General features: G+C 36.5%; 1 protein-coding gene across 1 annotated transcript in view; it reads right to left on the bottom strand.

Annotated features, from left to right (window-relative positions):
* The window catches only part of sspo (SCO-spondin), an 89,014-nt gene that overhangs the window by 49,468 nt on the left and 11,881 nt on the right, over positions 1-27,665 (bottom strand). The window contains exons 18-51 of the mRNA XM_026201634.1: positions 26,780-27,032; positions 24,047-24,230; positions 23,577-23,671; positions 22,731-22,987; positions 21,820-21,954; positions 21,545-21,747; positions 20,482-20,609; positions 18,625-18,734; positions 18,387-18,536; positions 18,158-18,251; positions 16,765-17,174; positions 16,168-16,404; positions 15,179-15,409; positions 14,354-14,476; positions 14,012-14,106; positions 13,602-13,812; positions 13,364-13,516; positions 12,020-12,157; positions 11,756-11,938; positions 10,645-10,795; positions 10,230-10,389; positions 10,093-10,147; positions 9,864-9,977; positions 8,015-8,263; positions 6,278-6,405; positions 5,867-6,008; positions 5,615-5,767; positions 4,726-4,964; positions 4,430-4,451; positions 4,065-4,185; positions 3,733-3,946; positions 3,503-3,644; positions 728-988; positions 493-648 (exon numbers count right to left, since the gene is read on the bottom strand). Of these exons, the coding sequence (XP_026057419.1) occupies positions 493-648; positions 728-988; positions 3,503-3,644; positions 3,733-3,946; positions 4,065-4,185; positions 4,430-4,451; positions 4,726-4,964; positions 5,615-5,767; positions 5,867-6,008; positions 6,278-6,405; positions 8,015-8,263; positions 9,864-9,977; positions 10,093-10,147; positions 10,230-10,389; positions 10,645-10,795; positions 11,756-11,938; positions 12,020-12,157; positions 13,364-13,516; positions 13,602-13,812; positions 14,012-14,106; positions 14,354-14,476; positions 15,179-15,409; positions 16,168-16,404; positions 16,765-17,174; positions 18,158-18,251; positions 18,387-18,536; positions 18,625-18,734; positions 20,482-20,609; positions 21,545-21,747; positions 21,820-21,954; positions 22,731-22,987; positions 23,577-23,671; positions 24,047-24,230; positions 26,780-27,032 (5,697 nt within the window). The remainder of the gene's footprint in view (positions 1-492; positions 649-727; positions 989-3,502; positions 3,645-3,732; positions 3,947-4,064; positions 4,186-4,429; positions 4,452-4,725; positions 4,965-5,614; positions 5,768-5,866; positions 6,009-6,277; positions 6,406-8,014; positions 8,264-9,863; positions 9,978-10,092; positions 10,148-10,229; positions 10,390-10,644; positions 10,796-11,755; positions 11,939-12,019; positions 12,158-13,363; positions 13,517-13,601; positions 13,813-14,011; positions 14,107-14,353; positions 14,477-15,178; positions 15,410-16,167; positions 16,405-16,764; positions 17,175-18,157; positions 18,252-18,386; positions 18,537-18,624; positions 18,735-20,481; positions 20,610-21,544; positions 21,748-21,819; positions 21,955-22,730; positions 22,988-23,576; positions 23,672-24,046; positions 24,231-26,779; positions 27,033-27,665) is intronic.

The raw sequence follows: 27,665 nt of genomic DNA, 5'->3' as shown, positions 1-27,665 counted from the left end.
TTTTTAATTATGAACTATTAAAATAACCCCAAATTACCAAAAATTACAAATGCACATAACAAAATGACTAAAACTAAATTAAAATGAAAAATGCAAAAAATAAAAAATTAAAGCTAATTCAAAATATGAATAAATATTATAACACTACATAAAATATCTCTAAAATCATGTGTCACATTTGTATATTAAGTCAAATGCTGTTGTTTGCTGTTGATGCTTGATTCTTGTATGTTTTATTTCTGCATATTTGGTATACATAAATTCATCTTTATTGACATCCTCATTGTTTTCATCTAAGATCAATAATATTTTGCATGCAGAAATAAATTATAACACACTTCTGACACTTCATTATTTAAAAAGATAAAGCTCGTAAATGACTTCCAGATAATTAGCTAGTATGTTTTGAGAAGAACAGCTTGACTGTAGTTTCTATGCAGCTTCCTCAACACTGATGGCATGTAATTAGTGAAATAAAAGTTTTGTTTTTACCACAGCGATCTTCATCGGATCCGTCGGGACAGTCCTCACGGCCGTCACACACAAGAGCAGCTTCCACACACCCGAACGTCCTGCAGGCGAACTGTCCTTCCACACACACTATTCTGGGCAAACCATCATCAGCGGATGTAGATGTATACCAGAGTCCTGTAGGAAATGATCTCAGTATTGTGAAAGCTTCAGTATTGTTATACACCAGTTCCTGCTGTGTCAAACACACACACACCTGTCGTGTTGAAGTAGGGTGTAGGAGTCAGAATGTGAACGCCCGGTTCTCCCGTCGGACTGACAGCAGGTGGCGCTGTTGTGACGTGTGTGGGAGGAGCCACTCCTGGGCTGCCGTCCTGTGGACTCTTGGTGTGAAGTCCTGGACGTCCAGAGGTGTAGTTAAAGTGACCAGGACGTCCCGTTGGGCCGGTGGGGGTCTGTAATCCTGGTAAACCTGGTGGAGCTGTGGTCACTTCACTACTGGGTGTGACCAACTCATCTGATCAGAACGATGAAAATAATAACTCTGTTAGGTTGATATAATAGATAATATTACATGCGCTACACATTGCATCATATATTACACTTATAGAAAATGCTAAAAAAAAAAAGGCTAGGACCATTAACACTGATTGCAATTTATTAATTACATTTTTTCAACTCATTACACACATTTTCAAAACTTTACACACAACTCTAAGAACTGCACACATTAATTAGTGTTTGATTAGTGTGTGGTTCTGGGCTTTAGTGTCAGGTTTAAAAAATTGTGTGACAAGTAATGATTTTGTAAGCAGTTGAAAAAAATTAATGCATAGATCATAGAATGAATTAATATTGCTATTATTTATTTAACATATATAAAAATGTTTTATTAAAGTCATGGGAATTTTCTGTTGTTTTTGTATTTTTATTATGGCATAAAAAATAATAAATATTGTTATGCCATTTTGTATAATGGCAAATTTATTATCGGTAACTAAAACTAACACCATAAAGACAAATGTTTGTTACATGATAAATGTTCTATAGCAGAAATAATGATAATAATAATAATAATAATATATATATGTATATATATATATATATATATATATTATATATATATATATATATATATATATATATATATATATATATATATATATATATATATATAAAATAATAATAACAGTTTTATTTTCACCAAGTTGCCAATTTAAAATTTAAATTAATGTTAAGTAATGTTCATTAAAATACGATTAAAAGTTTTTATGTAAAATCAATTAAAACAAGCAAATGCCACCCTAAAAGAAAGCCTTGCCACCCCTGCTGCCACCCCAGTTGGCAGCAACGAATTAAAGGTTATGGCCAATTTGAAAATTTATGAGCTCGAATCTTTTGTGATTCGTGATCCCGCTCCGAACTCCCAAACTGATTCAAATGATTCGCGATTCCGCTACGAACTCCCGAACTGATTCAAATGATTCGCGAACCCGCTACGAACTCCCGAACTGATTCAAATGATTCGCGAACCCGCTACGAACTCCCGAACTGATTCAAATGATTCGCGATTCCGCTACGAACTCCCGAACTGATTCAAATGATTCGCGATTCCGCTACGAACTCCCGAACTGATTCAAATGATTCGCGAACCCGCTACGAACTCCCGAACTGATTCAAATGATTTGCGATCCCCAAACTGAATCAAATGATTCGCAAACCCGTTTTGAACTCCCGAACTGATTCAAATGACGCGAAGCTGCTCCGTGCTCCCGAACTGATTAAAATGATTTGCGATCCCTAAACTGACTCAAATTATTCGCGATCCCGCTCCTGACTCCCGAACTGACTCAATCTGCCTAGGGCACCAACTCCCAGAGGGGGCACCATCCCAGTTGCTCCAAAAAAAAAAAAAAACTTCCTCCATTCTCCCATCTGAGAATGGGAGACCGTTTGCACCTCATGTTTGCGGCTGAATGTTCATAATTTATGGATGAATCCAATCCAGCGAAGAGAAAAGAAAACTAAAAGTAAAAAAAACAAAAACAAAGTTGGCTTGATGTTGAACATTCGAGAGTCTCAAATTTAGGGACCGTCTGTAAAGTTACATGCGATATTGTTATACACTTTTCTAACGTCAGTGGCATTTGAGGAGAATGACTTACAGTCATTAAAACAACTGTAATTGTTCATGTAGGTGTCAGCTATAATGCACTATTGAATTAAATGTTTGATATTTATTAAAATAAACTGTAAATCATATGTAAATTATGCTACTCTTTCACTTGGGCTCAAACGCAAATTTGAAGCTCAATAGCATTTGAGGAGAAAGACTTGCAGTCATAAAACAATTGTAATGTGTTCATTTAGGTGTCAGCTACAATGCACACCTTATACATTTTTAATATATATTAAAATAAAGTATAAATCATTTAGGTAAAAATGAGGCCCGTTTATCACTTTCAGGCACATTCCTGTGAAAGTTTTTTTTTTTTTTTTTTCTTTCAGGTTCATATAATTAGATGATGATTAAAACTAAACAGTAGAAAATCAGTTGAGTCTCTCCAGCTGTAAATGTCATTGGCTGTTAAAATCTTGTGTTTCTTATAATAAATTGACATATTGATCACACTGAACCTTTTATAATGCTCTTAATTACATGTCGATGCATACTGTATGCATTAGTGAGTGTGTGGTGCTTATGGGGTATGTTCACTTATTCTTTATATAAACTGTTTCAAATGCAAGACATTGATTGCATGAGATTAAGTTTGTAAATGATAGCCTGTGTCCTTTTGTAGTGTGCACATATATTTATCATCAGACTGTGATAACTGTGACTAAATTCAGTATATGTACGTCTGCCATATGTTGCCACCCCTCAAAAATTCCTGCTCCCTTCTCGCCACCCCTCAATATTTTTCTAGATCCGCCCCTGATGTGGTATGAATTATGACCTGGTCACTTGATTCACACAGGTCTCTGAGACGTAATGAAAACTCAAAAGAGACCCCAGCAGACAGCACTGTACCTCCTCTACATCCCAGAACCTCCACACGGAGGTACAAAGTGTGCCGAAACTCTACAGGAATGATCCGGAGAAACCGAGCTCGGACCAGTCTGTCCAACCAGCGTGTGACGGGCGTCCGGCTGACCATCCTCACCTCGAATATCTGACACGGACACAACAACACACTTCATCAGCTCCAAACCTTTCATTTTGACCAGCACAGCTCAGTCCTGATTCCTGGGTCTGATTACCTTCGGAGGAGAGCCTCTGTCTCCAGTCTCAGTGAAGTTGATGAAGTGGTTCTCCACCAAAGCGAAGGCCAGTCTGTATTTGCTCAGGTATCCCCACATGCGTTCACTGCCCTGCGTCACCACTCCTGAAATCCACGTGGGCTCCAGGAAATCCACCTGGAAGTACGGATGAGGGTCTCCAGGTAACGGACTCCATCCAGGCTCCATCACCATCCTGAGAAGCACCCAAACAAACAAGTGTCCTCAAAGGTTACACGTTGTGCTTGATGAGGATGAGATGATGGTCATATTTTCTTCATGTTTGTGACCTTAATTGATCATATAATGCTCACACATTGGGTACGACGTTGAGCCGGCCTGCGTCTGCAGGATTATTCTCTCTGTATGAGGACGAGGTCAGCTGACCGTAATGGATACGCCCATCCTCCAATCCCAGAGCAGAAGAACAGACACCTGATGCGTGACAAACAGGTAAGAGTCATGTTATTACAGTTAACTAATACCATAAAAATAAAAAACTTTTTTGTTACTTGAAAAATATTATCTGGAAAAACAAACAAAAAAACATTGTTTTAACTAGTGGTCAAGACAAGATTTCTCACTCAGTTCCCGTCAAGCTTTGATGTACTAAAATGACTAAAAATAAACACAAATTTAAAGATATTAAAAAAAATAAATACATCATACGAGTTCCTACCTTTCTGACCAGGTCCTCCTTCCTAGGAAATGCAAAGAAAAAAATAGCCAAACAATTGAAAATTAAAGTCCAGGATTAATTAGAATTACTATGTATCTGATACACAATTAATAAACATTAATAACAAAACATATTTCATTAAAACACAACTATAACCAGAGCAAGAGTCAGAGAAACACCATTTGTGCCATATTACATCAAAGAAAATTAAGAATACTTTATAAATGTAATATCAAATATGTTGCATTATGACAGAGCTTGTTTATAAATGTTAATGTTAAAGGGTGAAGTCTCACAGTGGTGGTCAGGGCACTCGGAGTGGTCAGGGGTTTCTTGCTGGGTGTCCTGAGAGGAGCGGCGGTCGGGGTGATGTGGGTGATGTTTGTGTGTGTGCAGTCCCTCTCATCCGCTCCATCAGGACAGTGAGGGACTCCATCACAGCGGCGCTGAGCCTCAATGCAGCCTCCTGGAGGAGGACAGGAGAACTGACCCGACGGACAGACCACCGGCCTTCTGGTAGGAGCGGGACGAGTTCCTTAACATGAAAGAAATATTTCATTGACAACAAAATAAAGTGTTCAGCAAGAAAAAAAAGAGCATGGAAAAACTAAAGACTATTTTTAGGATTAGTTTTTGTAATTCTCATTATTTTTAATGGAGATTTTCATTTTAAATAAATGCATTAGTTTCATGCAGTATTCGGTTTACTTATTTCAATATGTAAAATCTAATGCAAATATTTTTTTTTTTTTTTTGATTTTGGGATTAAATGTATTATAATAATTAATGATATAATTTTTAAGCTTTATAAAACACTAAATCCAGGCTGTTTTTATCCCCTGAATATATTCCAGCTTGTCCAGCAAATTGGGTCTGGGTTTATGCCTACCACTTTTATTTTATAATATCATTAATATAACATTATACTATTCATTAATATTTTAAATTATTTTTTTTATAAAGTTTTAGTAATTTTGTTGTGTTTTGTCATTTAAAAAAAATTTTTTGTCAAAAAAAAATTATATTTAGTTTTTATTTTCGATTTTATTTTTGGCAACGAAAGTAAATAAAAATGGCAACTAAAATAAATAATATTTTTTATTTCAGCTAATATTTTATTAAACTTATGATAGATTTGTAAGAATATTTTTTGTTGCAGTTAATGATAGTAACACTGGTACCCACCACAGTTGAGCTCATCTGTCCCATCGCCACAGTCGTTGATCCCGTCACACAGCGCCCCCTGTGGACCAGCAGGAACACAGCGGCCGCTAGCGCAGAGGAACTCGCTCTCTCTACAGGGACGTAGCGGCGGGACAGGAGTTGACCACTCATGCTCTGATGGGAAAAAGAGTCAGAGAATTGTAGATGGACTTTAGGGAGGTTCACTTGCTGTTCTGACACCTAGAATGTAATGGAGAGGAAAACTAAAGATACCATCAGCACAGCCCATGACTTCGACTCTCAGATAGATTCCATTCTGAAAATCATGAGGCAGAATTCGTACGAAGCGAGCTGACACCATTCGGTCCAGACGAGCCAAAGCTACGCCATGGTCATCACGGTTTCCCTGAAACACCTGGAAGAAAAATCCAGAAAAGCCAAATATAAATACTTATTTCATAAATGTGCAGTATATATTATTATGACTAGTGGTTGAAATGGGTACTGCAGTACAAATTCTAAATACTTTAATACAGTTACACAAAATATTTTTTCCCATCATTGAGAAGGCATCAAACAGAAAAGAGTCAAGGTTTTTATTTTGCTGCATGTAGTGTTTAAGTGGAACATTGAAGTGTTAGATGAGATTTTGTCTGTTGTTGATGTTGGGTGATTGTGTGTCACCTTAGCTTTGGGTCTGGCGTCTGTGATCAGCTCTTTATATGTGAACCACTGACGTCCGTCGCTGCTGAACTGCAGATAGAAGCTGGAAACATACGTGTCAAACACACCGCCACCCTGCGTCAACACGCCTGCAACACATCAAACAAACAACACATTTAATTTATTTAGCTTTATTATGAAAAGCAAAGCATCACTGTTGTGGTCTTGGATTACCCATATTTCAGCAACTGGAAAACATAGACAAAGCAACAGCTGAAACCACCTAGCAACTGCCCACTTAAATAAATGCCTAGCAATGCCCTAGTAACCATCCTGAATTCCCTAGATACTGCCAAGCAGCCACACAGCAACTCCCTAGCAACCACCCTGATAATCCTAACAAACTGACTGACATTTCTATTGTTAACATCCAGCACAACCTAGAAACCACATAGCAAAGCCCCAGCACCCACCCAGGACACCCTAGAAACTGTCTAGTAACCACATAGAAACACTCAAGAAATCACCCCAAAAACCCAAGCAGCTCCCTAGTAACTGACTTGCATTCTCCTATTAACAACATAGCAAAACCCTAGAAACCACCCTGAACACCCTGGTAAACACCTAGTAACACAACGAACAACACCCTAGCAACCGCACAGCAATGTCCTAGCAATCACCCAAAACATCAAAGTAACTCCCTAGCAACCTCCTAGCAACCACCCTGGACACCCTAGCAACCGCCTATTAACCATATAGCAACACCCTAGTAACCACCATAGCAATCCCCTAGCAACCTCCAAGTAACCTCAAAGCAACACCCTAGCAACCATCCTGAACACCCTAAAAACTGCCTACACCAGCTAGTAACCACCCTGAACACCCTAGCAACCACCTAGTAACCACAATGCAACACCCTAGCAACCACCATTGCAATCCCATAGCAGCCACCTAGAAACCTCAAAGCAACATCCTAGCAACCACCTTGAACACCCTAGCAACCGCCTGTTAACCATATTGCAAGACCCTAGTAACCACCATAGCAATCCCCTAGCACCCACCCTGAACACCCTAGCAACCATCTTGTAACCACAAAGCAACACCCTAGCCACCGCCCTAAACACCCAACTCTAGCAACCTCCAAATAACCACCTAGCAACACCCTAGCAACCGCCTATTAACCATATAGCAACAACCTAGCAACTACCATAGAAATCCCCTAGCAACTATCTAGTAACCACAATGCAACACCCTAACAGCCACCCTGAACACCCTAGCAACTGCCTATTAACCACAAAGCACCACCCTAGCAACCACCACAGCAACACCCTAGCAAATACCCTAAACACCCTAGCAACTGTCTTGAAGCCACAAAGCAACACCCTAGCAACCATCCCAAACATCCTAGAAACCTACTTGTAACCACATAGCAACACCCTAGCAATCATCCTAAACACACTACTGTAGCAACCTCCAAATAACCACCTAACAACACCTTAACAACCACCCTGGACACCCTAGCAACCACCTAGTGACCACATAGCAACACCATAGCAACCATCCTGAACTCTCTAGCAGAAGCCTAGCACTTACTGTTGCCACAGCAAGCACCATATTGCAAACCATAACTTAAATGCGTTGAATATTTAAATACACAGCACTGTTATGTCACTAAAGTACAGTAAAAATAAAATCATGAATATCATCAACCCTCTAGTGGAACTAATGGGACTCTGACTGTATGTTGTTGTTTGTGACCTGTGATGTTGTAGTGTCTGAGCAGGTCTATCTGGAGGTACGGCCCTCGAGACGAGTCTCTGTGCTCCTCAGGGGCCCCGGCCGGGAGCTCTCTGTACTCCTCCGGCTCCGGGCTCCAGCCCTGCAGGTCACTGTGGGAGTCCCGAGCGTGCAGACGTCCTGCAGACGGAGGGTGACCGGGCTGATGGGACGAGGCGCTGAAGCTGCTGTTGGGGAGCGAGAGAACGCCCAGAGCCGACCAACACTCATCTATAAAACATCACACACAATACAGTATGGAAAAGATGACACTAAATAAATACATATAATACAACACATTTTTATTATACAATATACATGAATAATACTTCACATAATTAGTACTGCATTTATAGTAGTTTTCTGGATCATGTGCATTAAAAAATCACACCTTCCTGCTCAAAAGTTTACTGAATCACCCTCTCAGAGTATCTGAAAATGTTTATTATTTTAACAAAATGAGAGGAATCATTAACATCCTTTACATAGATATACTGTAGTTCATGCTGCAAATTAATAACTGAATTTATATAAAAAAATATCTGTTCAAAAGTTAATCTTTGACTCTTAATACTGTCATTACCTGAACGATTCACAACTGTTTTTATGTTTTGTGATGGTTGTTCATGAGTCTATAGAAACCTGTTTCTGCCGCTAGATAAAAAATTAAAAAGATAATTGCGACGACTTCCATCACAATTCTAACTTTTTCTAAGAATTGTGTGATATAAACTTGCTTTTTTCTCAATGTATAAAGTCATGATTGTAAAAAAGTCAGTCTTGTTTCTCCTCAGAACTTGACTTTATAACTATATAAGATATAAACTCATTTTTGTGTAATTTAGATGGAATTTTTTTTCCTTGTTGTTGTATGAGTCACTTATCAAAAGTTGCAAAAAGTGGACAAATACATTTTAAAAATAGCTAACAAAGTTGCGAAATGTAGCAACAAAATTGCTAAGTTGGCATCACTGGTACTGATGTATGTTTGAATGCAACCAGTGTTGCCAACTAATTTTCAGGGGAAGTTGCTAGAGGAAGGCTGATTTTTGCTAAAAGTTGATAAATGACATTGTGATGCCACTGTGAGATAACGTCATTATGAAATCACGACGCAAAAATGTGTCACTACAAAAAATCTCAGCAAAAAAAAAAAAAAAAAAGTATACAAAGACTTAGATAAGATAGGTTTGTAAAATAATATAAATGCATAATATAATGATAAAATATAATTTTTTTTTTTTTTAGATACATCATTAAATTATTGAACACGTACATATTTTTGAATGATTACAAGTTGTTGTTTTTTTTTATTAGCTAGTAATCTAGTAAAACTACAAATTCTTTACAGTTATAGTTTTAAGCAGTGCATAAGATAATAATTCACAGGTTTTTACCTGCATTTTAAATTACGCATTGTATTTTTTTTTCGTTTCGAGGTTCAGGGTTCAATGGATAATGGATGATGCATAATCTCCTGGAAAATAACTTTTGCCATTTTTCTAGATATTTTTCTTGTACTAACTGATCAACAATCACAGTTATTTCATTATTAACTAAATTATGCAAATAGCAATAAATTAATTTATGCGATATGTGTACTGCTAGGCATCTTAAGTTTCCTCTTTTTGTGAATCTTAGATGGAAAATGTGTGCCTTTTTATTGTTTGAGTCACTTAACAAAAGTCGCAAAAAGTAGCGAAATAAAATTTAAAAACCGTTACATTTGTTGCTATCTGCTTTTGGAAGAAAAAGTTGCTGGGGTAGTCTGAAATGTTGTTAAATCTAGCAACAAAATTTGCAAAAGTTGGCATCACTGAATGAAACGGACCTGCAGGGGGCAGGGGGTAAGTTGGGACGGTCGGAGGGCCCTCTGGTGGTGTGGAGGGTCCCAGGGTTATTGGCAGGATCATTGGTGTAGTCGTCATGATAGTGCTGCCGTTACCTGACAACACAACACACTTCTGCATGAACAACAGTGCATTCTGACTGCATGATCAATCTAGTGTTATTACAAAAACCACAAGTATAAAATAATAACTACGGCAAATATGTTAAACCTTTTTCTTCACAATAGCAACACTTGTCTCCGTCCCCTGGAATCAGAATATGACTCTGAAATGGAAAAAATAATGTCACCCAGTTAAACCTGTGGGAATCTGGTGGTAGTGTAAGGCACACACACACACACACACACCTGTGGGCATCCAGTGGCAGTGTAAGGACAGTACGGGATGCACTGCACAGTGAGATTGGACAAACACTGGCACATCTGACACTGACCGCCTTTCCAGCGCTCTCCCACCACATGTGTGTGTCCACGATATTCACACTCCCTGCACGGCTCTGTCTGACAGCTGAGAACAAACACACGCCATGAAAAACATCATCAACATCCGCTAAAGCAATGCCAGAGTCATGGGTTCGATTTCCAGGGAAAGCTTGTTTTGATCAAATGTAAAGTGCATTGATGCAATGTATGTCGTTTCTGGACACAAGCATCTGCTGAATGCATTAATGTGACTAATCGAAACATCTGCTAAAGCAAAGGGCAGATGTGTGATTTACATCTCCCAGATCTTCAGGATGCTTTGCAACATATTAATACTAACCGTCGTGCTTTCCGGTAAATTCCTCGGCACTGTCGGCCGTTGCCGTGTTTTAAGGGGTTATTCGGGCTGCGGAAAGACCACTGGACGCTCTGAACTCCACAGGGACCCAAACACTCGCCCCATTCAGACCAGGACGACCAGCCACAGTGAACTGATCAAAACACACATGTGCAATGACATAAATCATAACATTTAAGCAATAGCAAGTAGCAAAACATGGCTTTGCTGGTTTGTGATGTAAAATAAAATTTATTAGCTATTTAAAAAAAAATCACCCTAAGCATCAATGAAATAAGGGTTTTCTAAAAGTGGGTTCACAAGAAATCTGTAAGAAGTTTGTGAGTTCATGAAAAGCTAATAATTTATTAAATTGTAAAAAAAAAAAAAAAAAAAAAAACACACACACACAAGAGAGCTGTGAACATGCAAAAATGTTGTTAAATTATTTCAATATTAATTTATTGATCATAAATAAAATGAAGAATATTTAATTTTTTTTTTATTGAAATTAAGCTGATTTTATGGTAAAAGATTCATTTTTAAAACAAATTAAAATAAACATTTTTAAATCAGCATAAATTAATTAAAAAATGTAATTTAAAAACACCATCGATTAAAAACAATTTAACAAGTATCATCATATTGCATTATTATGAATAAAAAAAAAAAAAAAAAAAAAAAAAAAAATAGTATTTTTGTTTTTTGCAGGGGGCATGTGGGTTGATGTAAAAAGAAAATATTATCTAAATGATATTTAAAGAAAAAGCTAAATAAATTTCTTTAATGTGTGAATGTGTGTGTTCTTGTTTATCCTACACTGCAGGGACCAAAGGATAGTTAAAAAAATAGTTATTAAAAAAACATAGAAAATACTAAATGATGTATGTCTGTAAGTGTAACAATGCAAACAGGTTTTCTTTAAAGGGTGGGTTTAGGGGATATCGTTTGGTCAGTATAAAAAAATAGAAATTTATTAAAAGTCCCTAACATAGTGTGTGAGTATGTGTGTGTGTGTGTTTGTGTGTGTGTGTGTGTGTGTGTGTGTGTGTGTGTTTGTGTGTGTGTGTGTGTCTGTGTGTTTGTGTGAGTGTGTGTGTGTGTGTGTGTTTACCTGAGCACTCTGGGTTGGTGTGACAGCGCTGGGCTCGTCCTCGCTCACACACACAGATGTCACAGCCCACTTTGACCTGCTGACCGGGCCAGTATCGAACCCCAGACACCTCACACACACACTCCTCCGGCCGAACACACTGCTGCTCGTGATTCATGACCGTCCCATCAGGACACCAGCAGCCTGACACCAAACCAATATACAGTACAGTAAAACAATCTTTTCTATTTATATGAATGGCCCTCAGTGTTAACTAAAGCGTACCTGTGAAACACCTGGAGCTGGGGTCACATGTTGTTGCTCCAGATACGTGAGCGCAGGTCAAAGGGCACGGCGCACAGCTATGTCTGACGAGGCCCGCAGCACAGGAGACGTTAACACAGCTGTCCTGAGAACACGGCTCTGAAAAACACATCTGTGTTCAGCTGGGAAACATTGAGTGCTTCGTCACGGAGCTCAGTTAGCAACACAAAGAGCAGATGAAGTGACCATGAATGTCTTTTTGTTTTGTGATGTTATGCTTTTTAATATTTAGATTTTTTTTTTTTTTAGTTAATGTTTTGGTTAGTATTTCATATAGTTTTAGGGCTAGGTATTAAGCATTATAATTTTTTTTATTACATCAAGTTGAAAAAAGTGAGAATTAAAATGAAAAATTATTAAAAAAATATTTGTTAGTTTGCATAAATAATGGTTATATACCGTATTTTTCGGACTATAAGTCGCATTTATTTAGAACCAAGAACCAAGAGAAAACATTACCGTCTACAGCCACGAGAGGGCGCTCTATGTCTTCAGTGTAGACTACAGGAGCACTGAGCAGCATAGAGCGCCCTCTGGCGGCTGTAGATGGTAATGTTTTCTATTGGTTCATTTCTCTTGGTTCATTTCTCTCGGTTCATGTCAAATTAATTTTGATAAATAAGTCGCACCTGACTATAAGTCGCAGGACCAGCCAAACTATGAAAAAAAGACTTATAGTCCGGAAAATACGGTAAGTATTTTAATTAATAAGTGTGATAAATAATAGGTACTGTATTATTTTTGACTGCTTTTATTTTCCTCTTTTGTAAGTCGCTTTGGATAAAAGCGTTTGCTAAATGAACAAATGTAAATGTTTTGTTGCACTTCCTTTAATTTTACTTTATTCTAACATACTCAATATATAAATAGTTAAATTAAAATATTTTTTCTAAAATACAATACTATGATTATATTTGTTCATAACATAAACAAAAACAGCATAAATGATTAAACAAACAAACAAATGGTTTCTGAAACACCCAATGGTGCAATCTGAGCGCATCGTCAATGATGAGAATGTATAAACAGATACTGCGTGCGTATATATGTATGTGTGTATATATACACATGAATACATACACACACATACACACATGCACACGTATTATTTAAAAAAAAAAATTAAATTTCTTTTTGAAATTGACACTACTTAGACCAGATTGGACGAGCTTCAAAAGGCTTTTAGACAAATAAAAAACAAAACAAGGCCAAGATGGTTATATGGAGGTCGACCAGCTTTACTAAAGTGTTAACCAGTGAAGATTTAAACTAGATCTGCTGGAGGATGTTTGTTCTGGTTCTTACTGATGTCTAAAGTCAGGTTGGTTTCTCCAGGTAGTTCTGCACAGGTTCTGCCTCCGTTCTGCGGTGGGAAACACTCTCTCTGACGGACTTCAACACCTCCACAACCTTCACTGCAGTTCGACCACGTGACCCACGGCAGCCAGTAGCCATCGACTGTCAGACAGAACCAAAAACTCAACACCTGACCCCTGAACGGTCATTCATCAGGTGCGTATGAACCTGGTGTCATATATGTTACCGGGGCAGGCGGTGGAGTAGCACTGCTGTCGCTGTGTTTTCTCTCCTCTGCAGAGCTCGTCTGAATCCTGGCGGCTGCAGCGTCTCTGTCGGCTCATGGTTCCTGATCCACAGCTTCGGCTGCAGGGGCTCCAGGAGCTCCAGGGACCCCAGACACCACACCCCGTCTCATCTGAGGCGTCTGCGGGACAGTCTGCTGCTCCGTTACACAACTACAGCAACACAACGACAGACAGACCACACAGAAACATTCATATATGTTCTCTTACAAAGCAAGCAATGTCATGGGAAATTAATGATGTTATTTACACGGTACTCCAAGGTTAATGTCTAAAAAACAAGGTAGTATTTTTGATGCATGAACACATAGAAACACATCAGCATTGATTTGACGCAGATCAGTGTGTGTACCGCGTTGAAGGGCACACAGGATCCATCAGCACAGGTGAACTCCGGACAAACACGACTGCCGTTTCCCTCACTAGGTGGCGCTGTGGTGGGACTGACTTTATGTGGAGAAAGAGAATTATACAAATTATACATTATTATATAAATATCTAATAGTTATTACAGTTCTCACTGCAGATAACCAGTGATTCTGTGGACTGTTCAAAAACAGAGCCACAGCAGTTTGAACGAATCAAATGAATGAATGAATACTTTAATGACTTACTCATTGAGATATTTACCGCCACCTACTGGCAGTTTTAGTTTTTATTTTAGAGTATCATTTTGTTAAGAAAACTAACTCACCGCAGAGTATCTCATCCTCTCCTTTAGGGCAATCAGGAATCCCGTTACACACGCGTGAAATGTTAACGCATGTGCGGTTATCACAGGAGAAACTTCCCGGACAGGGAGGAATCCGCGTGGAACCTGGTGAGAAAAAAACAACACACAAAACAAAACAGAAAGTGTTCAGTATGTCAAGTGAACAGACGCAATCAGTGATTGTGGGAAATGATATTACTAACTTAAAGTGTGTGTGTGTATTTGTGTGTGTGTGTGTGTGTGTGCTCTTTTTCTTGTGTCATATCAGGACACAACTCTGTATAATGACATGGGTATGACACAGGTATTACAAGGAGAGGGTTCTTATGAGGACATAACCCATGTCCCCATTTTTCAAAACACTTATAAATCATACAGAATGAGTTTTTTTGAGAAAGTAAAAATGCACAAAGTTTCCTGTGAGGGTTAGGGTTAGGTGTAGGGTTGGTGAAGGACCATAGAATATACAGTTTCTACAGTATAAAAAACATTACGCATGTGGGATGAACCCACTTTACACAAAAACAAATGTATGTGTGTGTTTGTATGTGTTTGTCTCTGTGTGTGTGTGTGCATGTGTGTATGTACGTGTGTGTATGTGTGTGCATGTGTGTGTATGTTTGTGCATGCATGTGTGTGTGTGTCTGTGTGTGTATTTATTTGTGTGAGTGTGAGTGTGTGTGTGTATGTGTGTGCATGCATGTGTGTGTGTGTATGTGTGTGTGTGTATATATGTGCATGCACGTGTGTGTTTGTGTTTGTGTGTGCATGCATGTCTGTGTATGTGTGTGTGTGTGTGCTGTTTACCGCAGTTGTCCACGCTCTCGTCTGAGGCGTCTCTGCAGTGGGGCGTCCCGTCACACAGCTGCTGGTGCTGGATGCACTGGTCTCCGCTCTGGCAGAGGAACTGGTCAGATTGACATGTGCGGGAACAATGTTTCTCATCGCTCCCGTCCAGACAGTCTGTCTCCCCATCACAGCGCCACGCTAACGGCACACACTGACCACTAGCGCAGCCGAACTCAAACTTACTGCATCCTGAAATCACACAATCAGATGTGTATAATGAGTCTGATAATGATAATAAAAAACGCTTTATATCTGCATCAGACTTTCACTTTCATATTTTAATCAGATGATTTTTATGACATTTTTTATTTCATTTAAAAAAAATGTTTTGTTATTATTTGTTTATTTTTACTTTATTATTATGATGTTATATACTGTATGATATATACCACAACTTTTCTGTTTATAAAAAAAAAGTAAATAGCTCAGTTATAATGCAGGTCAACTAGGTCTTAATTTAGTTTTTTTTTTGGCATTTGAATAATTTTTTTAAATACACTGTTCTCCTGTAATTATGTTTTATGTAATTAAACTGCTGAAGTTAAAGTTTTGAGTGAAAGATTTGAGGTTTTAGTTGATTTAAAAGTCATATGTTAATGACCTTTTGATGTCATTACTAAGATAATTTATGATTTTTTGTTTTTGTTTTGCTGTTCTTGATCCTTCAGAAATCGACCCTTATCATATTAATATTTTACTGCTATCCCTTGCAAATGTCTACAATAATTCATGTACACTTTTTATATTTTCAAGAAAGGAGTAGAATATTTTATAGAATATTTAGTGGATTGTTTTTTAATGCTTGCAAAATAGGAAATAATTAAATGGTTTTGCAATTTAGGTTTAAATAAATGCACTTTTTGAACTAATGAACATTGGTACATGTTCATAAAAAATTGCTAAAAATGTCAATTTCAGAAAAGCATGGTCCTGTTTTGCATGGATACCTTTGACAGGACAGATGAGCTCATCGATGCCTGAAGGACAGTCCCTGTGTCCATCACACACTCTCTCTGCAGGCACACACTGATCTCCAGGACACTGCAGCTCTCCGATGGCACACACACACTCTCTCTCATCGCTGTAGTCCCCGCAGTCATCGTGACCGTCACAGCGGTGGAGGAACAACACACAACGACCAGACGAACAGCGAAACTCTTCCTGTCTGCACAACACGCCACAGTCTGCAACAACACTCAACATTACCATCACAGCAGCATCAGACAGCAACTTACACACTGACTCTTTATCACGTGAATGATGACCGAATTCTGCTTCACATATGAAATAATAGTCATAAAAAATGTCTTTACCTAAAACAAAAGAATATTTGTGTTATCTGTTATCATGTCTGGTCCATCAGGTTTTTACCTCATACAGTATGAAAGTGAGAATACGGAAGTGAAAAGAGACTTTATACTATATGTAATTTTTTGTATGTAAAAGAGCTTTTACTTGAAGAAAGCTAAATGAAGTAGATCATGTGCAACAGGTTTATCAGCAGATTTTGATCATTTATAGTTTTAGAAATTCATCAAACATACCGTGTTCATCAGAATCATCAGCAAAGCCACAGTCCAGCCTCCCGTCACAGACTTTATGAGCCGGCAGACAGCGTCCGTTCCCACACCTGAACTCTCCGGCCGGACAGTCGGGTTCAGGTGAGCTCGGGGCACAGAAGTCCTCGTCTGATTGGTCAGCGCAGTCGGGATGGCCGTTACACCTGAGCTCCAGCGGTAAACAAGCCCCACCGGAGCAGCGGAACTGATCTGGAGGACAGGTGGAGGGACAGAGCTCATCCGAACCGTCTCCGCAGTCGTCCTCATTATCACAGAGCCAGACGGAGGGAATACAGCGCTGAGAGCCACCGGAGCAGAGGAACTCTGAGTCCTCACACAGAGACGGAGGAGGACATGGAGATCCAACACAACGCCACAAACCATCAGAACAAGAGCTGAAGGACAGAACACAGCATTTAGGATCAAATGAGCAAAATAAAATTAGATGCAAAAAAACCACATTAAACAAGCGCTGTCCAGTGCTTATTTTAATGAATGGTCATTTACTTCAGATCAAACTGCTTTCCTGATTTTTTTTATTATTAAACAAAAGTTAATTTTGGGGCCTTTATGCATCATTACATAATTTGCACAATTTCTTTAGATAAAACATAGACAATATCTGCAAATAAATTCGGGGTGAACAAAATATTCATATTAGATCTTTTTACTTTTTTGGAATACTTATTTTTCTTCTGAAGTTAAATTTAGATAACATTTACCATGTTAATGTTTGATAACATTACTGGTTTAAAAATTATTTTTTGTCTTTCATAATATATTATGAAAATTGAATATGTATTATATTACAATTTTTTTAGCATAAATTAACTCAAAGTGTTTAAAACTACTGGTTTTATTTGTACTTTTTTATTTTTGTTTTTAGACAAAATTGTATATTAAAATTTAAGTATATTTTGTTATGCTTTAAGACAGAAATGGAATATAAAAATAATTTTAGTAATTCATTTCTATTTATTTTATGTTTTTATACAAAAATAATATAAAAAATGTATTATATAGTATTATTATAATAATAATAATATATTTTTAGCGAAATAGTATTTAATTTTTTTAGTATTTAGACCAAATCATATTTTAAATTAGTAATTTTGGTTATTTATACATTTTTAAAAGACAAAATATTATTTTCATATTTGTTTGTCTGTTTATAATTAATCCATTGTAAACAATGGAAAGAAAATAATAATCAGCATTGGCTAGCATTGCAAAATCTGTGCACGCCTAAAACAAATAAAACAATTAGCGCATGTAATTCATTCTTAGTAAATTCCCCTCTGAAAGTTTGACAAAAAGAGTATATTTACAAAACTAAATCACAATTGTGTTTGCTGCAGTACAGTCTCCCTAAACTGACCAGTTCTGACAGTGTTGAGTGACAGTGGCTCCTGCGGGAAATACAGATCCGTCCCACTCACACGGACACTGAGACGGAGGGATACAGGCATCACCTGCAGACGACAGACAGACATCAGACATCCTGTATTCAGAAAAACTAAAACTGCACAGCAAACACGAAACTACTACAAACAGGAAAATGCATCAGATAAACACATAAGGCACACACATAAACACACTTTTCTTACCATGTCTCACAGTGCCATGAGGACAGAAACATCCCTCCACACAGGAGAGGGCGCTACAGAGCGGATCAGACACAGAAGGAGAACCGGGACACACTGGAGAACAGGCAGGACCGCAGGCCTCATAAACCAAACCGTTCTCACACTGCAGCGCTGGAGACACACAACAGGACTAATATTATACACACAAAATGTACAGAACTCATTAGGATGGGTATAATAACTCACTGAGCAGACTCACGGCAGAGTTCCTGTGACCTCCAGCGCACATACACTCCTCTGCGGTTACACTCTTCAGCATACGCAGCTACAGCCGTACACAAACACTCACAGTCACCGCCGGAGTCACACCTGCAAAACACACCCAAAACAATAGTTTTAAAATAATAAATTATAATAATAAATGTTATTTGTAATGTGCCTTTCTTACACTCAACAGTAAAAAACAACATTACTTCATAACAACTATCACAATGATAACACCATAACAATAATGGCAACAACAACTGTAAAATTATAACTTAAAAGCTTCACTAACGATATACGTTTTGATTAATTTTTTAAAACAATCAAAATATGGAGCATTCGTAATTGGAGAAGGCAGAGGATTCCACAACCTGAGAGCAACACAAGTGAAAGATCCATAGTTTTGAGTTTACAACGAGGCTGGTACAGAGTAAGAGAGGTGTGGACACTGTGACCAAATTACAAATATAATCTGGGGCCAGCCCATGTACTGCTTTATAGGTTTATGACTGCGAGATGGTGTGTAAGTTAAAACATGAGCAGCTGAATTTTGTGCATATTGCAGCATCTTAATCAAACTTGCAGGTAACCCTGCAAAAAGAGAATTACAATAATCAAACCTAGATATTATAAAGGCATAAATAAGCCTTTCTGCATCAGGCATAGAGAGAAATGGTCTTATACGTGCAATATTCTGAAAATGATAAAAGCTACTTTAGTAACATTCTTAAAATGAGCATTAAAAGTCAGGTGTGCATCCAAAATCACCCTTAGTACTAATGTAAATCTGGGTATAATCTGGATAGCAATGATAACCCAAACCATGCTTTTGAATAATCTGCCCAAGAGGCAACATATAAATGCAGAAAAGAGAAGGACCCAATACCGAACCCTGAGGGACGCCCAGCCGCAATGGATCAATCTGAGATCTATTTGTACCAGAATAAACAAATTGAGTGAGTTCTGAAAGATATTATTCAAACAGCTTTAAAGCTATACCAGAAAGACCAATCCACTTATGTAACCTGCCCAGCAGTATGGTGAGACAGATGGTATCGAATGCAGCACCGAGATCTTACAAAACCAAAATACCACAAGCCCCAGAATCTGTTGCAACAAGGAGATCATTCATTACCCTCAAAAGGGTAGTCTCCATACTGTGTACAGACCTGAACCCTGATTGAAAAGGTTCTAGTAGTCTACTCGCAAAGAAATGATTTTGTAGCTTACCAACTACTAAACGCTCAAGAACCTTATCAACAAATGGCAAGTTTGAGATAGGCCTATAATTAGACATGTCGGCAGTATCACTCCCAAATTTTATTAATAACAAGTTTGACTGATGCTACTTTAAGTGCTGGGGGAGCAATCAATCCCGGAAATAAGTGAAGTGTTCACAATAAATTTGTGAAGTGTTACGCCAGATTTCCTATATTTTCGCTCCAACTGCCTACCAGCTGTCTTAAGCTCATGTAACTCAGGCGTATACCAATGGAGAAGACCTATTAAAAGAAACAACATGTTTCTTCAAGAGGGCAAACTCATTTAGAATAGATGTTAAGGCAACATTTTATTGGTCAATTGAGGTCACACAACTGGTAGGTCACCGATAGTATATTTAAATATGTCTTGGTAAATATATCAGATTTTTCTAAAGCAAATTACATGCTCCTTGGTTGTCTTCAGAGAAGGTAGAAACAGATTAAAAGTAATAGGTTTGTGATCATTTATACATGATACATCAGTACACTCAAGCTGGTCAATAGTCACACCACACAGCACAATATGAACAATAGTGATCCTGATGCATATGATACATTGAAAATCAACTCTCAGTGAGTGTGTTTCTTACCCGCAGGCGTCAAAGACACACCAGTCGTAGTACTGCTGATAGGACACTTCTGAGTGACACGAGCTGAACATCTCCTGACTGATCACTGCACACTTCTTTTTGGCCCACGTCACCCGGTGAGGGTTAATCTGAAGGTCAAGAAAGGTCAATTAACATTTATAATAACTAGTGTGATAAACAAAGACTTATTTGATTTGATATGTGATACTATACATTTATTTGTTCTTTATTTTCTCATTCTTTTAGTTTTACTTTGATTTTAACATTATATTAGTGCATGACATGGTACGTTTGCTGTGAAGCACTCTGTAAAAATTAAGTCCAATCAGGAATTACATAATATCTGTAGAGAGCATTTTTGCCTAAACTTTAAGGAAATTTTTTATTTTAGATTTTTCAATGCCAACTTTATAAAGAAAAAAAAAAAGATACATTTTCTTGTTTTTGGACAAAATGGTTAAAACAATCATTTTACTAATTTTAATGTTTTAGACAACCTAGTATATAAAAATAAAAATAAATTTTTAGTAAAATAGTATTTTTTATATTTTAATTTTTTTATGAGCATTTAAATAAATTGTAATTTTAGAAAAAAAGTATTTTGTATTTTTAGTTTTAAACAAAATAGTATAATAAAATAGTGAATTATTAAAAAATAATTTAATATGATTACATTTTCTTATATTTTTTAGGCACAACAGTGTTAAAATAACAATTTTAGTAATATAATAATTTTTTAAATATTATATTTTTAGAAAAATAGTAATTTGTATTTTTAGTTTTACAAAACATAATAATAAAATAGTGAATTTAGTAAATTAGCATTTTTTTATTTATTAAAATCCACATTATTTTAATAAATTATAATCCACATTAGCAAGACTTTTGACACTTAATCAATGCATTCTTAAAATAAATAATACAGCATCAGCACATGCAATTAATTCATGGAGAGTTCATCCAAGAGATATAGGAGCATTTACTCAGTTCAGACAATGAAAATGTAATTCAGAAAGAATTCATTCATTATTTCTCTGATTCTGTTTGGTGCAGTACTACTTACGACACAGGGGTCACGGAGATCCTGGTCTGAGACGTCAGGGCACGACGGACTGATCTTCCAGGAGTTTCCGAACAGTTCTGGAGTGGACTCCATGATGCCTTGTCTTGTGGTGAAGTCATTTTCCGCATCTCCGTCAAAATTTCCACACAATCCTCCGACTTGGCCACGCAAGTGAGGCTTCAGCCGGACATAAACACGCATTCCTGTGTAACAGATACAGTGTTAATAAAAAAAATCTAATAACTGATCATGGAATGAAATATGAATGTACATACCTCCATCCCAGAGCAGAGTGACCCCGAGTCGAGACGAGAGGGACACAAACAACCCCACCTGCTCCAGAATCAAACCACTGCCCGAATACAACTTTGGAAGAGTCACCGGAACCCCATTCACCATCACGGCTTTACCTGAGAGAGAAGAAATAAAATAATAATGATCACATTAGCCGATGTGAAAATATTACTCAGATAAATCTGGATCCAATCAGATCTGATGTTACTTAAAAATTGCTTTTTGTCACATCAATACAGTGCAAAATCAAATCAAATAAATAAATCGAAATGGAATAAAATATATTGTTAATTAATTAAATAAATAATCTAAATAAAATAAAATGAAATAAGCATACTTTAAAAAAAGTAACTACATGAACACAATACATTATAATTAAATAAATCTACATAAAATATCATTAAATATATATACTTTTCACAATAAATTAATCTAGATATAATCAACTTTAAATAAAAAAGTTAATAAATTTGGATAGAATAAAATTCATTATAAATTAATTAATTAATCCAGATAAATTTTAATTTAATACATATACTTATATGAGTCAATAAATTAATCTAGATAAATACAATGAATTAATAATAAAAATATATAATATAACCAATATAAAATAAAATTGAAATACATATATTTATAAATGCATCTAGATAGAATCTAATTAAATATAAATACAATTACAAATATATATATAATGTATAAACATTGTCAAAATGCAAATGCAAAATAAAATCTTTAACACATAAATAATAAATAACTATATTATATATATATTATATATAAATGTATTAGTTTTATTTGATTGATGCAATAGTGCTCTAACAGTATGACAGCTGCTATATTCACACTGATGAGTAGCTCTCTGGTGTGTGTGTGTGTGTGTGTGTTTGACCTCTGAGCAGGTGTATGGCCGTGTTTCCCACGGTCAGCGTGACAGATTTGGTGCAGGTGACCCCTGTGCTGCCGCACGGCACGTTCTCTGCGCTGACGCTGAACAAACCACTGCTCTCCTGCACCAGAACATACTCGCAGTCGCCCAGGAAAGAGTAATATCGGCCGTCAAACGTGATGTAGTGAGGGTCACCGGTGGCCACGCAGGTGCCAGAACACAACGACTGACCGCAGTGCCAGCGCTGCTCTCGACACACACTGTCAGGAGAACGACAGGTTTATATATGACTGTCATGCATTTCACTTCACAGACTAAGTGTCCTTTCAGTGCTGTGTTGTTCTGGTTACCACTGGCTTCCAGTTTATGCACAAAAATAAATCAATAAACACTGAATAAAGACAATTCTCAAATTATCTACTTTTATGTTCCACAGAAGAAGACGGTCATACAACTTTTGTAACATGCAGCTTCTGAAAACATGTATATAATCATGGATGTCACGTGCATGTTGAGTCAAAAATTTATTTTGAAAGCTACTTTTTGTGATGTCTATTTGATGCTTTTCTCATTTAACACAATAATCACTTTACATGAATTTTGGAGTGTCATTTATCAGCCAGATTTGAAGTGTGATTAATTAGCACATAAATTATTTTTTTTTCATTTCAGCTTCTCAGAAAAGTTGCTTTATTTAAAGAACATGTTTCATGTTTTTCTCTATAAGCATTTTAATTATCTATTTATAGGCCACATCTATTAAATTAAATATTCATACCAAAAAAAAAAATTATAAGAAAGAAAGAGAGATAAATATATATATATAAATCAATTCCAGTTTCTGCTCACCAAGTGTTGCAGTCTTTAGAAATGGTGTCATTGGTGAAATAAAGTCTGCCGTTGTGATGACACGGACACTCGACCGGCTTCACACACTGATCACCCTGTAAACACACACACACACACACACACACACACATGAAACAAAAAAATCAAAGGAGAAAACAACATGAGAGACTTACTGATGCTATAATGCCACCGATCTGTTTTAAATAAAGTGCTAGTTTAGCCATTACTTACGTTTATGTCCTTAAAACCATGTGTTGTGTGGTTTTATATCAAAACTCTATTACTACAAGTCATAAAATGCAGACATACAGTACACATTTAATATTTACAGTCCTCAATATTGGTCCAATCAAATGCTTTCTGGAATGAGAAGGTCCCGCCCCCTAATGTTCCTCTAGCAGATGTCATGGTCATGAACAGGAAATGCATGAACAAACACATGAAGGAAACGGTGGACGATGATGACGCACCAGCAGCACGGTTCCCTCAGGACAGACGCAGCCGTGGACGGGGTCAGCGCACGCGTCCAGAGGAGACTTCGGACTGGAGCAGGTCCTCAGACACGATCGAGGAGAGAAGACCAGAGAGCCTGGACACTGATTGACCTCGGGACACGACAGATCCGTGCAGTTCCACACGCCACGAGCACAAACACTACGAACACACAGTTCACAAACATTACTGCGCATTAGCTGTGCTTGATCGTGCAGAACCTGCTGCCGGAGTGATGTGAGAGCAGTTAAAACTAAACTAAACTGTAGAAAAGGCCTGGAGAAATACACAACAGTTTCATTCGGTCAACTGTGACTCTGTTATAAAACACAGAGATCATGAATCTCTTTCTGAGTTCTGTTCTTTCTTTGTATGTACAGTTGTTTTGTTCAGAGGTCACACAGAGGTCACACAGAGGTCACACAGAGGTCACACTGCTTGGTCCTTTCAAGAAAGAAGGAGAGTCAAGAAAGGCCAATAACTGAGTGTTTGACAGGTCAACAGTAAAGTTAAATGCACGCTAGTGTTTGTGCATATCTTTGCTGAGGTCACTTCTCTTCATTTGTTTGAATTGTGTTTAAATCATCAGGTGTTTTTGGTCATTTTTAGAGGCTGTATGAAGTGAATTCTCCTCAAGATAACACAGGTGTCCTAGAGGAGCAACAGGTGCAGATAAAGTAAAATAAAATAAAATAAAATAAAATTAAATAAAATAAAATTAAATTAAATTAAATTAAATTAAATTAAATTAAATTAAATTAAATTAAATTAAATTAAATTAAATTAAATTAAATTTTTTTTATAAAATGGTATATTATAATATTATTTATTATAATTTAAATAAATAATCTAGACATAAAATTAAATAAGACACATGCATTTTCAGCAATAAAAAAAACATCTAGATATATAACTTAATTATAAATAAATAAATAAAATAATTCTAAAATGCCATTAAATATTTATACTTTTCTTAATTAATCAACAAATAAATGAACACACAAATAAATATACATAGAGTAACATTTATTATAAATAAATCAATAATCAATCTAGATTAAATGTAATTAAATACATATACTTTATCAATAAATATAAAAAATATATCTGTATGCAGTTAATTATAAATGAATAAAATAATCTAGATAAAATTAAATACACGTTTTATAAATAATTCCAGTTAGAATTCAATCAATCATTCAATTAGATAGAAATTAATGAATTAATTACATCTAGATAAGTTAAACTTTTATTGCAACATCATAAAGAATTGCTGATGAACAATCTGAAAAGCATGTGTCCAGCGGTTGAACCCTGAATCTGTAGTTTTTATCTGAGTGCATGGTTTACTCATATACTGTACTGAAAGTGTCCGCTTGTGCAATCTCAATCTGCGTTTCATTATCGGTCTGAGATTACCACACGGAGCACGAGGAGCAGATGAGAAACACGCGCAGATATCAGCCTCCATAAATCACAGCGGTGCGTGTCGGCTGATCTCGAGGCACAAGAGACACAATGAAGTCCACCTATCCCAGACACGAGCCCGCGGGTCATAGAGAGACTTCATCAGATACCTCACACCTCACAAACACCCGCTGACACCGGACGGCGTGTGCAGAACCAGCCACACGGCCCATGACCGGAGAAGAGAGCAAACCTTGACCAGTCACCTGCCGTGTTACTGGTTCTACATCCGCTCAAGCTGCGTGTTAGACAGAGGTGTGCTCAGATGCACCACCCAGAAAACATCTGAGGTCATACTTGACAATGCAACTGATGCAATATTTTATAAATAGCACATGCAATGTATACTGTATAAATTCTGCTGATCAGAGATTTATGAATTTGTTTCTCTTTGGCCCACATACAGTACATGCATTAGTTTGAGTACAAAGGTAATTTGTGCTGGATAATTGCTGTGTTATCAGAGAACAGAAGATAAAAGAACCATCAAACAGACAAGAGGCTTTTAACAACAGGATCATAAAATACTTGATGGACCAACCGGTCTCACTCACTATTGCTTCATTTTGCTTTTTATCTCTCAGTTTTATCTTTATTTTCAGGTCGTATTTAACCCCAAATGTATATTTATTTATATTCAAATATATTTTAGTAAATTAAAATATTAAACTTTTTAATAAATCTTTTAATAAATGCTAAAATATTTAATTCAAAATTGCATAAATTGCTAATCCAAGCAAACATGATATATATATATATATATATATATTAAAAAAAAAATATATATATATATATATATATTTTTTTTTTAATTTTTTTTTTTTGCATTAACATTTAATGGAGAAAATGCTTATTATTAATGAAAATATCTAAACTGTGCAAAAATTTTTTGCATGAAAATAATATTTCTTTTTTTCAGTTTTGATTTTGGGTTGAAATGTGGTCTAATGATAGTCAAGCTGGAATTCAAAGCAAAGCATGGAAATTGCATGGGAAATATAATTAATTCTATTTTATAACTAAGCATGTTTTATCCAAATAACTTGTATTAAAATCTAATATTTAATAATTAATAATAAAAAATGCAACAGCATCTACATTTATCACAATAAGCTGAATTTTTTCTATTATTGCATGGATCTGAAACGGATCTAACACCCCTCTGGTCACCTGCCTTGAGTCTAAACCCAAGCCCTCTCTATCTTGTCCCTCATGAGTGTGACTGAGGTGCTGTGATCTCCTACCAGCGGTTGCAGCTCTTGTGCACGGTGCTCCCGGCGGGATGGAGCGCGTCTGCGTGTCTGCAGGGACACATGTCCACCGGCACACACTGACCCTGATCGTCCTGAGCCAGTCCATCTGGACACTGACACCCCGGCACACAGACCCTGCCGCCCTCCTGCTCCTCACAGCTCCAGCCGTCCCACAGATCAGCGCAGGACGCCCCACACAGACGCCCGCACTCCTGATACACCTGCCCTCCGGAGCACTGCACCGCTGAGGACAGACACAACACTTCATTAACATCTTTAATTAGACTGAATTAGACTATTTTCATCAGTAGATTTGATATTGACATTCTCTTGACTCGCATTACAATGCAACTTGGGAGTGTATCTGAACACCTGAGCAAAACACTTTTACTTTTTAAAATATATATTTAATACTTCATAATATTAACCTGTTTATATAATATTCATGTCAAACAATATTAAATAATATTTCAATTATCATGTATAATATAACATGCAACACACATAATATAAGCATCTATTAAATCATTTGTTACTGAAGGATGTGCATTTTTTCCACTTTAACTATCATTCATACAACACTATTACTTAAAATAATAATAATAATAATAATAATAATAATATTTTAGAACACTAATATCATATACCAGTGTCATTTAAAAATATTATTACATAAAATGATAAATAAAATAAATATTAATAATATTAAAAATATCACATATAATATAATAATCATATATAAACAGTAAACAGTTTCTTACACCAGAATGTGTCTCTAACACTATCATATATTATATGAAATCTTATTTATTAAATTCTATAATTTTTTATATATTATGTGATTATATAATTCATATATTTAATTATTTATAAATTA

Source organism: Carassius auratus, chromosome 24, assembly GCF_003368295.1.
Source record: "Carassius auratus strain Wakin chromosome 24, ASM336829v1, whole genome shotgun sequence".
In the NCBI taxonomy this organism is placed as follows: domain Eukaryota; kingdom Metazoa; phylum Chordata; class Actinopteri; order Cypriniformes; family Cyprinidae; genus Carassius; species Carassius auratus.
Note: the sequence above shows the minus strand (reverse complement) of the source record. Positions and strands in the feature narration are given on the sequence as shown.